Genomic DNA, 13,649 nt, shown 5'->3' on the forward strand with positions numbered 1-13,649 from the left:
GTGCCTATTGGTCTTGCCACCGACTGGGCCGAATATCCCGGTGTTTTGGTGGTGTTTTTCCTGATATATTGGTCCTTCTGCAAGCCCAGGTGATTCTTCAGGGGGTCCACTTGCAGACCCCCAGTGCAGATTGATTCTTTCGGTTGTCTAGCCGTTGCCAGATCACCCCAATATCAAAACATCCGTCTCATCTCCTTTCAGCTGGGTACGTTCTGTTAGTCTGCAAGGGGGTTGTTATCAGTTGGTGGAGCTAGCGCTATAATCACCGTTAGCAGCCAGCAATCAATGTAGTGTTTCCGTCCACCTGTTATAGTAGTGCTGGAATTGTTACGTGCTGATAAAAGCCCACCGAGACGTGTGCGTTGTGGAACGATTAGCGTTGAATCTATTGGACAGACGGGAACTTTACACCAATGAACGATAGTGAGTGTAACCATCCGATGTACCGGAGATACGTCATACGTCAGGGGTAGTTTTATTTCGTCAAATAAACATGCACATTTTTTCCTGCAGGTATCAAGTACGAAATGGATATGAAGATGGAGCCTTCGAGTCCACCGGAAAAGGATCGCAGTATGCATTCGCGTTGCTCCAGCGCTGGCAGCATTCACACGCCGACTTCATCCGCGCACAACACAGGCACGTATACTAGCCCCATCGTTTCGATTGGGGGAAGATGTTGTGAATATTTAAAGTAAACAATTGCTGTAACCCATGCAGAGGACGAGGAGGACTCTGGGGACAACAAGAGTAGCACGATGAGCTACAAGGAGCGTCGTCGGGAGGCACACACGCAAGCCGAGCAAAAGCGACGCGATGCCATAAAGAAAGGGTACGACTCCCTGCAGGAGCTGGTGCCAACCTGTCAGCAGACGGACGCCTCCGGCTACAAGCTGAGCAAAGCGTCCGTGTTGCAGAAATCGATCGACTACATCGGCTATCTGTTGCAGAATAAAAAAAAGCTAGAAGAGGAGCGTGCCTCGCTGCAAAAGGAAGTTATGGCGCTGCGAATCATACAGAAGAACTACGAAAACATGCTGCAGCACCAGCAAACGTCGCCCGGCCGAACAGAAGCCCGACTCAGCGATGACATCAAATTCCAGGTGTTCAAAGCTATCATGGACGAGATGTTCCTCACGTTCGAGCAGCTGCCAATGAACGACTTTGCCGAGCTGACCTCCGGCGTTATACCGTGGCTGGAGGAGCATTGCAAGCCGCATCTGCTGCGGGAGGTGGTCAACCGGATGCTTACGAACATTACCGCCAATTATGCCACCGAATGTGCCCAGGATATGCCTACGAGCCGAGATATGAATTCCATATAGAGTAATGTTGAATCGTAAGGGACGCGTCGTTGATAAAGACGAGTGCAATGGTTAAAGTTATTTTCAGTTTTCCAGCTACAGTTCACTTCATTTTATTTTGTTACATACCCTTTTTTCTTACTGCTATATTCTGTTGTTGCATATAACGAAACAAGCAGGTGAGGATGTTTTAAAAAGTGGTTTTAATATAAATAGCTTATCACTTTTTCTCACTTCATTTACGTTTCCACCTGCTTGCCATTGCTACCCATCGTTCATCAAGTTGAATATTGTAACGAGGTGAATAAATTATCAACATAGTATACAAACCAGTGGCATATGCGTTGTAGTAAAGACATGTTGTTGTCTTCAGGGTTGCTGGTTTCAGTTTGAAAAGTACCACCTTGCTGCCTCGTAATAGTTCTTCACGAAACAAAGAAATCAATAGAAGAGAAAAATTTACAGTTTAAACTGCATCGTATGATTGATCGAGCTGTTGCTCAATTCTTTCTATTTGCTTTTCTATTCAAAGCCAAACCTATGTGAAACTTCTCGTCTGCGTGATATAGCTGTTAACGTGACTTTAACAATAACGTTGAAGGATGCGCGCCTCTGAATGGACAGCAATGAACAGACGTGGTTCTTACAGAAGCAGGTTATTTTTTTTTAATTAGACATAGTTGTTTAATGCCAGGCGAATCGACGAATAACATGGATATATTTCCACATTAAAAATTGTGCAACTGTACCTTAAATAAAAACATCTTAATTTCCAGGAAAAAGATATACAGTTACTACTATGCCATTAAAGCAAAACGATAAGAGTAACGCGAAATAATCCAAAAACAACAAAAAAGGTTAACATATTTTTTCATTAAAAGATACAGGAATCTTCACACACACACACAGACACAAATTTGTTGAATTTTGTGAAAAGAATGTTATTAACGTGTAAATGTAAAGCGAGTTAAGTTTAAGTGCATTTTAAATGAAACATGTGTAATTTAGCTTTTTCGTATTTAATTATGCTAAATGATTGTTGCAATTTTGTACTGGTATCTACAAAAAGTGCTACAATAAAAGGGAACAGAATATCTGGGCTAAAATTAACATGCCAGATCAATTGTGAAGACAATTATCAATTTGAAATACAAAACTGTTCACTAAACGTGGATACAATCTCGACTATTTAAATAATTCATTTTTATTGCATTTCGTTCGTCGGTTTTAAATATAAAACATTTGTGTTAATGCTAAAACAACTCACAACATCCCATAAAGATTTTCTTGTTACTCCGACACGAAATCAGGGTAACTTTCGCAACAAATTATTCAGAAGGGAGTGTTGTTTGCTGGCCTGTTTTCTCAATGCAAACAAGGCTCACGTTTTCTAAAGTTATATCCGTATTCACGTAATGCTTCAAGTGGGCATCGTATCCACTTTTCTCCATGTATTCGATACGTGCGATATCCAAAATACGCTTACATTTTCTACCGATTTCTTCGCGCTGCACTCTAGTCAGACCACATCGATCTTCTTTACCGTCAGCTTCGGACATTTCCGTTTCGGCCTTCCGTTCACGGCTCCGTCCCGTGCCACATACGGCCCAACTAACCATGCGTACAATGCACTCAAACTCCTCGGGACCGATTCCGTTGGCCAACAGGAACCGTTTCCCCACAAAGCTTTTCCACTCGCACCGGTGATGGCAACAGAGCGCAAACAGACAGCCTTTAGCGGTGGTCACAGTTTTTACCTTTTTCCTGTAGTTTACGAGACACCGAAGCGCTAGATCCGTTGCGCTGCCGCAGAGATGTTTCCCAATGCCGACCAACTGCTTGGTCGTATCCGGTAGATCGAGCTGCTCCAGCACTAGATCCGCAATGTCTGCCCGCACCCGCTGCACAATGTCGCGGTCTTCGATTTTGTTGTCCTTCTTGTGACGGTGCGAGGCACGATCGATTAGCAACACCTTGCAGCTACTCAGCTGCTGCTCGATTATTCGTGCCAGCCAGTACGAAACCTGACCTTTACCGGCACCGAATTCCACAAAAACGGTACCATTTTGCAGGAAGTTGAAGTGCTCCATCAGGCCGAGCAGGGCCGACGATTGGGTAAGGTGCTTTAAGGTTTGCGGCCCGTAATGGTCCGTGGCGAGCTCCTGCTCCAAAATGGGATGGCGAGGTGAAAATTCCTGTATACTGCCAACGCTGGCGCTGTAGATTGAGTTAATTTTTGCTACAAGAGCCAATAGTTGGCTAGTCGGTATGTCAGTTAATTTTTTCTGCAGCGCTGAACTACCCGGGTGTTGCTGTTCTTCGCCCTCGGAACCACCGTTGATGCCGGTGACAATGTACGGCAACTTCTCAGCCGCCGGTCGAGCGTTACAAATCTTCAAATGTTTCTCTAGTTTTGTTACCGAAACCGTGTGCTTCGGGTCCAACGGACACGGTATACGATCAGAGCTGATGCCGTTATCCGCTTCCGAGGGGGCTTGGACGGGCTCATGTTCACCACAGAATTCCTTTCCGTGGCCGACGGTCATTTTGCAGAGCCGCTTCTTCCGCAGTACGAAAAATTTACACCTTACCGGTTCGTCGTTCGTGGTCAGCTTCAATTTTTTACATCCCATTTCTGAGAAAGGTACCTCTCCGTCCGGTGATTGGTCTGTATCGGGTGCTGACTTCTTTCCTAGCTTTTCTGTACTTTCCATGACCTTCTGATATGCTGGTATCAGTTAAGAATGTTTACCAACCAATCTGCAGTAGTTTCTTCCGAATTTGTTGCTTTCGTTGAATGTGAGTCGCCTTAACTTAGCCACTTGGCTAATTGCTCATGATATTTAGTGTTTTAAAGGATGACAAACCATCTGTGAACGATTAAAAACGCTATATGCTTTACATGTTACATTATAGAGAAACTATTTTAATCAAACCTAGCTATAACTACAAGATTGTTGTTTACACGTGCCGAAACCAGCTTGACAAAACGCAAACGTAACAAAATCGGTCCACAATATTTTGACAACCAATTCTTGTTTTTATTTTGTGCCGGTTGCTGTTTTAGTCGTCATTTGAGGTTACAAGTTTAAATGGCCTGGATACAGTTTTTAAATCTGACTTTAAAAACAACATTGGTAAAAGTATCTGCCGTTTTGTGAAAACATGAGTAAAACAAAAATCGAAGACCTAGAGCCATAGTTTATCAAGTAGAGATCTCTCATGTTTAAACAAATGGCAGTTAATCGAAAAATATTTAATAAATAACACACCCCAACAGGAAACGGATACTAGGAAGCACAGAATGGGTGCTAAATGAATCTTCTGAGCAGATAAAAATTCCTATACTGTAAGTAATTGAATGTTATTTAATTTTTTTCTTTTCATACAACCCATTATTATTTATTTTATAGTAAAACATTAACTAAGTTCTTTCGCTCTTTACGGAGAAAATTAATGGCACAATTTCTCACAATCTGCTTATAAAAATGAATTGTGAATTGTGTATAAAACCATCGAAAGAGAACATGAATCAATTGTTAAAAAGCTTAAACTACTCAATTGCATTGGTACGCATGCAGTAGGTGAAACAACATGTATGAAATGCAGTTTTATATCGAAAATCTCATGCTTCCTATGGCAGCGATTTTGTCTCGACATTTCAAGGTATGTGAAAAGTGTGGTTTTAAAGTAATACAATCTACAATTTGCTGGTTTCCTTTCCGTCTCCATAAATCGAATTAGGTGTAGGTTGATTGCTGATATTGGATTTATTTCTGCCGAGAAGAATCGCTCAGTTAAAGCTTAGGCGTTTGCAACGTTTGCAATGATCTTGCGGTAGATTCGGATGCCTTCCAGATACGTGTCGGCCCTAAGGAACTCGTCGTGATCGTGCAGCAGCACCGGCGTATTGTTCATCGGCGAAAAGCCGATCGCGGGAATACCGATGCCGCGAATGTAGCGGCTGTCGGTGCCGCCCGGAAAGATCTGCGGCTTCACCTTGAGACCCAGCTCGTCCAGCGCATCCTTAAACGCCACCCAGTAGATGTTGGAGCTGTCGAGTTTGGTCGGCTTCACGTACGGACACTTTTGGTCGTACTCCAGTTCGATGCCACCGCCCGCTTCACGGCACCAGTCGAGCAGCTGGTTCTCGAACTCCAGGTGGTTTACGTCCACCGCCAGACGTATGTCGAAGCAGACCGACAGCTCCGGCGGGACGACGTTTTCCTGCACGCCACCCTGAGAAATACAAGCGGCGATTAACCCATTGGTACAGCATGTACAACAAGCGTCCCACACGGGAAATGCTTCAGCCAATTTACCTTCATTATCGTAATGTTAACCGTCGTTACGTCACCGATGGTAAATTCCGGATTGTTTTCCAACCGTTTCACTTCGTTCTCGCGGAAACTCATCAGCTTATCGATGATGTAATGTGCCTTTTGGCCAGCGGTGCCTTTAAGCAGCAGTGAACCGTGACCCGGCGTTCCAGAGAAGTTGAAATACACATCTAAGGGAAATAAAAACGGAGAGCAGTGTCAGCTACCCTCTGCCTTGGCTGACTTTGCAGTTCACTATTTCATACTCACGCCAAACACTACGCTCGCCGTAGAACAGCGGATACACTTCACCTTCGCCAGCGATGCCCTCGTCGATCGAAAAGCCAGCGTTCAGCTCGCGGAACGACTCCTTGTGCACCCACTCCATCATGCCGAGCTTGCCACCGATCTCCTCGTCCGGCACGAACGTGGCGTGGATGGTGCGCTTCAGGCGCACTCCGTCCCGGCGCAACGCCCGGATGGCGGCGAGAAACTGCATACCGACACACTTCATGTCCTGGGCGCCCCGTGCATAGATCCGTCCCTGGTGATCCATTTCCGCCGCGAACGGTGGATGCTGCCAGCGCTCCTCATACACCGGCACTACGTCCGTGTGCGAGTTAAGAATGATCGATTTCTCCTCCGGCTCCGTACCTTCCCAGGTGATGATGACGATCGGCTTGCCGGGGTTCACCTCGATCACGCGTACCGGCAGATCGAGCGATGCCGCTTGTCGCTTCAGGAAGGCAACGCACTCATCTGGAAAAAGAAACAATTAGAATGGAATTCCAATGCGAACAGACCGGCTGCCATACCAGGGCAAAGTTTGGCCGAGAGTGAAAATAAAGTGTGAATAGGGTGAAAATAAAACTAATATGATTTCAGATGCTAGATCATTATTTAAATAAGAAAAATAAGTCACAATCACGGAAAATGATCACAGTCAACGGGGATGACCTTATTGAAAAAAACTGGTTTTTAACTGCTCCCGACTGCCCGGTCTTAGCGAAAGGTCGGGCTGCTTTCACTTACCGTAGTTTACATTCGGATGCACCGTCGGAATGCGCAAATATTCACGAAATATTTGAATTTCCTCGTTGCTCTCCCACTCCTGGAACTTTTTGGTGCACTCCGCGTCGGCCTCACACATGATGGTAGAATGAAGCACCGGTTTAAAATTGATTGCTGACCGTCGGAGGTTGACAGAAAAGGTTGCACGAGCACCGCCGATTGATTAACAAGGGCGTTTTGTATTCAACAGTTGACACCGAGGCACTTTCCTATTTTTCACAATCGAGTAAGCGGAACGTTAATCCTGTTCCGCCGCGTATCGACACCAACAAGCAACTGTTCGCGGTGCCGGACAAAGTAGCCCGTTTTATGAACCGTTCCGATCTGGATCTCTGTCTGTACGAACTCGTTGTTATCTCATCGCGGCAGATATGCAGCGTTCGTTCCAACAAGCCATTTTCCCTATCTTTGTTTTTTTTTCATTTTAATTTAACGCGACAGCAAGTGATTGTTGGTCGTGTGGGATGACTTATCTCCTCTTTCGTGTATCGCTCAACACTGATGCCACCACAGCTATTCAATTACAACTAAGATTAATTTGTTTTATATACATATACCATTAAATAATTCTATTTTCAATACAAATTATTTATTCCAGCCAATTACGCATTTATTAGCATTAAGTAAGCTAGTAAATACGACTTCAAAAGGTTTCAACCTGAAATCGTCCATCCAATAAAATTAGAGATTTTTTTAAAGAATTTCAAAAACGTTGAACGCTTCTAAATCGCGTGAAATACGCGAAATGTCCACAGATAGGAGACTTGGTACAACCGAGTGCGTTTAGTGTTGACCCTGCACCGCGCAGGTTGAGTCGCGGCTTGAGATCGGTTCGACAATTTGCTCATGCGCAGGCTGACGGGATGCACCTCGGTAGAACGACAGAGAGCGGAAGCTGCCGGGATGTACATCGTACCCGGTTTGCTGGTCCCGTGCGCACTGTCCCCCGGCAGTCTCTGTTATCTTGCCCTGACGCCGAACATTTGCCTATGGATCAACGCTGATATCTCGCCAAGCAAACGCTACTCAGCGAAATTTGGTTCAAAACCCCTGTTGCATTGTGATGGAGCTTGATCTAAACTTGGTGCACGCTTACGCCCGAGAAACAGGCAAGCACATTTCGGTCCTTTACCGGATCAGTAAAGATTGAATTATCTTTTGGCTGATTGTCCTACGCTGACCTTTCTGGTGTTCCCGCTCACACCGTCATGTCTACATTGTCTCTACCAAACTCATACGATCCCATACTCGTAGCTTACACTGTTTTCAGGGCCAATTCGTCGGTATCAAGCTGTTTTTTGTTGGTAGTAGGCAGTCAATTGCACGCGCACGGTTTTTGTTTGGCATCGTTAGGAAACACTTTGGGCTTGTTAAGTTTAACTTTGCCATTATCGGTAGCAACATTGACGCGACGAGAAAAGGTCGCGTTGTTGTCGCGTCAATGTTGCTACCGATAATGGCAAAGTTAAACTTAACAAGCCCAAAGTGTTTCCTAACGATGCCAAACAAAAACCGTGCGCGTGCAATTGACTGCCTACTACCAACAAAAAACAGCTTGATACCGACGAATTGGCCCTGAAAACAGTGTATCACCGACTTGTTGGCGGTGTCAGGGTGTTTGTTTTAGCATTATTTATTAGATTATCCGATAGAGGGTACGGTAGCGTTTGTACCATTCTATGGTCTTGTATGAGGATGAAGCATCATTAACCTCTCGTACCTTCTGCCCTTCATTCCACAGCTGCACACATTTATCTTGTTAAAAATTACGGCTAGGATATATGCACCCTCCTGGCGTTTCGGCGTAGTCATGCATTTTGGTCGCAGTAGAGGCGTGAGAACGACACTGTGGCCATGTAGAGGGGCCACATTCTTGCTATCGCCCTGATATGTGGGAGTACTTATCAGCATCTTAACCAAAACCCATTAGGACAAGGATGCTGTGGAATAAACGGCTGCGCATCGCGCATGGCATGAAGAAAGAGAAGGAAACATGTGGTAAACTTATCACAGAAAACCGCAAAATCGCAATGGAAACTATAATACTTGCCATGTGAACCCAATGTGAAAAATGCCAACGACCGGCACCATTTAAATATGTTAATGTGTATATCGAGAAAACCTTTATTCTTATCGTAAATTGATCATATTTTTAATGCATACTTTTTTGCTTAAGATTAGTTTTTCCCCTTATTTCGTCTATGCATTACGGTTTTATTGCGCGTCTTGAAGTATTTTCTTTTGTAAATTTTTGTGGTTGTAGTTCCAAAGCCATTCCTTTCCAGTCGTTTCCATAATCGTTTGACGCCTATGCTACATTAAACTCGTTTCCCCCCTACCCCCTGATAGCGCCGTATTTTGCTGATTTTATTACGCGGAAACCAAAACCGAAAGAACTTTGACTGTAAAATCTCTTTTCATAACTTAAAACGAAAATTATAACTAAAACAAACAGGAATCTGGTTGCTCAATAAGACGGATGGTAAATGGATATTTGACCCGGTACCTTAGCAGATAACATAGAGCCAATTATAAGTAATGTTTGTAATGGTGCATTCGTTGTAAGTGCATCATGCAGAATATACAGATATACCACACTCAAGTACGGATTGGTTTTTCTGAATTTTTGAGTAACATTTACTGCAAATAAGCCAACGACGACCGTTTACCAGGATCAAAATGGCATTAATCTCACTACAAAAGCTTCGCTTTTACAACTTTACACGTAACAGCTTCATTATTTTAAAATGTGAGTGGTACACCGCTTATCGAGCGAGGTATATCTGCACATGGGGTCAGTAACGTTTACAAAGCAGCAACAAACTGCAAAAGCTTGGATGCTGTACAGCAGAAAAATGTGCTATGGTAAAGCAGTAGACTAGATATAGTTACATGTTACGTAGGAATTAAAATAAAGTATAAATAACTTGGGCAAATTGGAGACGGGCAGTTACATTTCACGCAGAACATTAAAATAAGATATAAATAACTCAAAAATCTACAGATAAACTAAAACCGGGCATGTGCATATTCCGAGAAATCGCAATCCTTTTGAGAGGAAAACAAGCGGTTGGAATCGATTTCACTTCAGCATGTCTGGCTTAACTCTTCTCACAAGCCACGGAAAATCCATGGTGACTCAGTGAAAGTTTTATGCAAATTACAGATATTCCGGACCCAATTTATTATCAGTGTGTGAGTGTAGAATGTATAAATTATTCTATGAAAGAAAAGTTTTATTTTAAATAAACTCAAATTAGAAGCAAATATTACGTCCGCACATTTGCACTGCTTTACAATATGTTGCTCAGAAAAATTCAAAATTGTCTACAGTATAGTGTATACTTTAACACTTTTTAACGATGGTAAGGGCCCATCAAACGTTAGACTTCCTCAAACGATAACTCATGTTAGGTTCAATTTATGCAATTCAGAAAAACACTAGTCTTGTTAATGGGTATGGGTAATGACTATCGACCGTCATTGATCGCCAAGACGAAGTAGATAGTAATTTTCAATCCTTATGGTTGAGTTAAATGTTCCCTGACGCTAGTTCTGTTGTATAAACCTAAATGTTGCAGAGCCTAATGCCAAATTTACAAACACAGTTCTGCGAAAGTTTGCAATCATTTCAATTGTCTTTAACACTATGTTAACGGGGGACGAAAATCTTTGTCTGCACTTGCATACCTTTGCATAATTTGTAGAAGATTTTTTAAAAAACCTAATGAAAACGGTGGTTTAAAGCCCAGCGCAGCGTTTGGAGAACAAGCCCCCGTCAACGAAGTGTTAAGTGACTTTTTTAGCTTAACTAAAGTGGAAAAATATATCAATCGATAAATCTCATTAACAAAATAAAGCGCTCTACAAAGGATGCAAGGAGATGTGAGTTAATCTTCTGTTAGTGCAAATCTGCTAGAAAAACCAGTCTGTGCGGGAGGAAAGTCTCCTCGTCATCCAAATCGATGCCAGTTTGGGATGGCATCAGATACTTACCCTCTCGCTGAGGGGTAGGCAGAGGAATGGAGGCTTTACACGCGGAGAATCTCGCAGGCCGTCTTGTAGCAGATGGCGATCCAGTCCGGCTGGGTTGCGCCCCACTGTATCTGGTTGACTTCGCCCTCGGCGGCAGTGTAGGCGAGGATCGGGTCTTCGATCGGTCGGGGCATCTGCTGGATGTCCCAGATGAGCGCCTGGTGGTCGTCACCGGCCGTACAGATGTGGCAGGAGCTGTGCGGCGCCCAGGCGATCCCGTTCACGCACGCCCGATGATTGCTGAGCCGGGCGACAGGCGTACAGGGCACACGCACATCGAGTATGATCACCTCGCAGCTGTCCATCGCAACGGTGGCCAGGTAGTTCGGATCCTGCTTGTTCCAGGCGAGCCGCAACAGAGGCGTGTGCGCCGGGTCCTCATAAATGATGGTCGAGTGCTCCAGGTGGCGCAGATCAAACATGCGCACGCTGCCGTCAGCACCGACCGAGGCGAACATGTCCCGACCGCCACCGGCACGCGAAAATGCGATGTCGTACACTTCTTTGTCGTGCGCAATCAGCTGCGTTTTGACGTGGCCCGACACCAGATTGACACGTCCGAGTGGCTGGCCCGTTTCCAGACCCCAAATCGTGCAGGTTGTGTCGATTGACGAGGTGCCGACCAGGTTCAGATCCACTTCGTTCCAGTCAAACGACGTTAACGGGGCACAGAAGTCGCTGTTTTTATTGTTATTTAGCACGCACTCGAGCCTGGTATCGGGTTCACCAGCGCGCCACAGGCGTAGGTAATCACCGCTCGTTGCCAAAAGGTCCGGAAATACTCCCTTCGAATCGGGAATCCACATAATCTTGGTCGTTGGATAAGGGTGGTCGAAAGTGCTGCAAAAACCAAAGGGTAAAACACATTAATGCGTGTGTACCTACCACATGCTAAGGGTACATCAACATTAGACTTGCTTAGGGTACATAAAATCGTAAACCCGAATTAATCATATTTTTCTATTATTTCAAGCAGGGCTTATGTTGGATTGCATTTGATGAACAGCTTTACTGTTATGTTTATTAAACAGGTTCATTAATTGTGTTTAATGAATCAACATATTTACTCGTTGCTGGGAATTTATGCTAACAGAAAATCGAAACCAAACTCCGACCAATAGTTACCTTTTCGCGCTGAACTCGCTCGTCTCCTCATCCAGGCTGATGATCTGCACCTTGTTGTTGTACTCCTCGACGAAGCTGCCTAGGGCGAGCCGGAAGCGCTTGTCCGGCCGCACGGACCAATTCATCGAGTACAGTGGCCATGGGGCCAGATATTTGTAGATTTCCTTTCGCTTGCCAGTTGTCCCGGACATCTTGGTCCTGCGGCACAGTGTCGAAGGTTCGTGCTGGCGTCGCTCCTGCCGGGTGGTGTCCTCCTCGGCCGTATCCGATCGCTGTTCCGTTTGCTTCCTTCCACCGGCTACCGGGGACGGTGCCGCGTGAGTCGCTACGAACGAGGAGCCAACAACCGTACCGGTGGCGGTGTCGTCGATTACCGCACCGTTCGTGTCGCTATCGTCCGCCGGCTGATCGACTGTTGCACCGCTGTTGTTCACGAGGCTACTGGAAAGGTTAATTATACGTCGCAGGTTATCCATGGTTTGCCGCTAGCGAATCTGTGGCAGAACCGACGCGGTACATTCGAAGCTGTACGAATTTACGTAAGCTTATCTTAAGGCAAGTGAGCTTCTACCGCAATCGCACGTTCGAATCAACCTCGAGTTCAATGCACACTGGTAAAACTGCAACTGCACGTTTGCGAGCGGCAAAAACAAACACATCAAATAACTACAGGAAGTTCGCTCGAAACTTACCGAAAAAGACTATTTATATCGGATGCGTTGGTTGTCGGTTCAAATGTCGTACGAAGGCGGGTTCCCTCGAGCAGCGAGCGGAGACGATTGACACTGCCGATGGATGGCACAGGCGGCAGAAGTTACCGGTGCTACCGTCTGCAGGTACTTTCTGCAATGAAGGAAAATCCGTTAAGTTAGCTACAGCTGTTCCAGCTCGCGAAGGGTAAATGGGGAACACCAACTGGTTGCTTCAAATGCTACCCTGCATTTAACTAGAATATCCCTTGTTGTTCATACCAGACTTTTTCATGCGTCATGTGCGCACGTAAAAGATTTGTTTAAATATATCGGTAAACTCGCAGGTATTTACGCTGCGTCCAGGCACACGCACAAACAACACTGATGACGCCTGGTACATATTTTTCGCGCATCACCTCCTTTGTTTTGTTGCCAAGCAACTCTGCACGTTGATAGTACAATTGTGGATAGTGGGACGTTTAAAAAACGTTTTGCAGGGGGTCGAATTGCATGATGCACACGCTTTGTTTTTCCCGTCCAGCAAAGCAGGCGTTTGGGCGGGTTCGCCGGTCGCAGGGTGGTTTGATAGAAGAAGGTCTGTGAAAACTTTCCCATGACTCGCGCGTGTGTATCCCTACGTTTTAATATTGATCCGTGTTCAGAGGGACCGAATAAATTGCCCGCTCGAGGACTGCGGGCACTTGAACTGCACACAAAAGTCACGCCAAACATATTTTAACTAGGCGTTATTTTACCTTTTACGAAATCGGTTAACCAGTCGACCAGTCGGCGGTAGCTACCAGGTAAATTTCACAAACGCTATGACGCCACTACCGCAGACACGATGCTTGACATTTACCCCTGTACCGTAGCCCGCTACCGGGCCCACTGCAACCCCACGAACTACCGCACCTGCTGCATTGGAAAAAGTGTGCACCCAAGGTGCACTGGCTCCAGGTTGCCCAACGATGAATGCCGCGGTGTTTAATATCCAAGTGTCAAACATTTATTTTTGAACACTGAATAAAGGCTGAAAAGTAGAACGTGTTTGAGCAGTTTTTGCTTCAGCCCCATACAAAACTGCAGAATATTTTAGCAGAACT

General features: G+C 45.1%; 4 protein-coding genes across 6 annotated transcripts; 1 reads left to right on the plus strand and 3 right to left on the minus strand.

Annotated features, from left to right (window-relative positions):
- The first annotated feature begins 413 nt into the window (after nucleotides 1-413).
- LOC131290914 (max-like protein X) lies at nucleotides 414-1,515 on the plus strand. Its single transcript, XM_058320101.1, has 3 exons — nucleotides 414-423; nucleotides 514-639; nucleotides 721-1,515. Exons 1-3 carry the CDS (start codon nucleotides 414-416, stop codon nucleotides 1,323-1,325), a joined length of 741 nt encoding a protein of 246 aa, XP_058176084.1. The 3' UTR covers nucleotides 1,326-1,515.
- A 1,069-nt stretch (nucleotides 1,516-2,584) lies between these two features.
- Nucleotides 2,585-4,222, minus strand: LOC131290911 (tRNA:m(4)X modification enzyme TRM13 homolog). The gene has a single exon (XM_058320098.1). It carries the CDS (start codon nucleotides 4,016-4,018, stop codon nucleotides 2,633-2,635), a length of 1,386 nt encoding a protein of 461 aa, XP_058176081.1. The 5' UTR covers nucleotides 4,019-4,222; the 3' UTR covers nucleotides 2,585-2,632.
- A 793-nt stretch (nucleotides 4,223-5,015) lies between these two features.
- On the minus strand, nucleotides 5,016-9,215 carry LOC131290912 (aminoacylase-1B-like). Of its 2 annotated transcripts, XM_058320100.1 has the most exons (5): nucleotides 9,201-9,215; nucleotides 6,656-6,731; nucleotides 5,894-6,382; nucleotides 5,627-5,814; nucleotides 5,016-5,543 (listed from the first exon to the last, which is right to left on the minus strand). In XM_058320100.1, the coding sequence occupies exons 1-5, from the start codon at nucleotides 9,213-9,215 to the stop codon at nucleotides 5,109-5,111; spliced, it is 1,203 nt and encodes a 400-aa protein (XP_058176083.1). In that variant the 3' UTR covers nucleotides 5,016-5,108. The 2 variants fall into 2 exon arrangements, with proteins under 2 accessions (XP_058176083.1, XP_058176082.1); XM_058320099.1 differs by lacking the exon at nucleotides 9,201-9,215 and having other exon boundaries at nucleotides 6,656-6,866.
- Nucleotides 9,216-10,622: 1,407 nt separating this feature from the next.
- LOC131290836 (DDB1- and CUL4-associated factor 7) lies at nucleotides 10,623-12,652 on the minus strand. 2 transcript variants are annotated; one of them, XM_058320019.1, is made up of 3 exons: nucleotides 12,547-12,652; nucleotides 11,855-12,292; nucleotides 10,623-11,569 (listed from the first exon to the last, which is right to left on the minus strand). In XM_058320019.1, exons 2-3 carry the CDS (start codon nucleotides 12,043-12,045, stop codon nucleotides 10,726-10,728), a joined length of 1,035 nt encoding a protein of 344 aa, XP_058176002.1. In that variant the 5' UTR covers nucleotides 12,046-12,292; nucleotides 12,547-12,652; the 3' UTR covers nucleotides 10,623-10,725. The 2 variants fall into 2 exon arrangements, with proteins under 2 accessions (XP_058176002.1, XP_058176001.1); XM_058320018.1 differs by having other exon boundaries at nucleotides 11,855-12,295; nucleotides 12,547-12,650.
- Between the last annotated feature and the right edge of the window lie 997 nt (nucleotides 12,653-13,649).

The sequence above is a fragment of the Anopheles ziemanni genome, chromosome X (genome assembly GCF_943734765.1).
Source record: "Anopheles ziemanni chromosome X, idAnoZiCoDA_A2_x.2, whole genome shotgun sequence".
Taxonomy (NCBI): Eukaryota; Metazoa; Arthropoda; class Insecta; order Diptera; family Culicidae; genus Anopheles; species Anopheles ziemanni.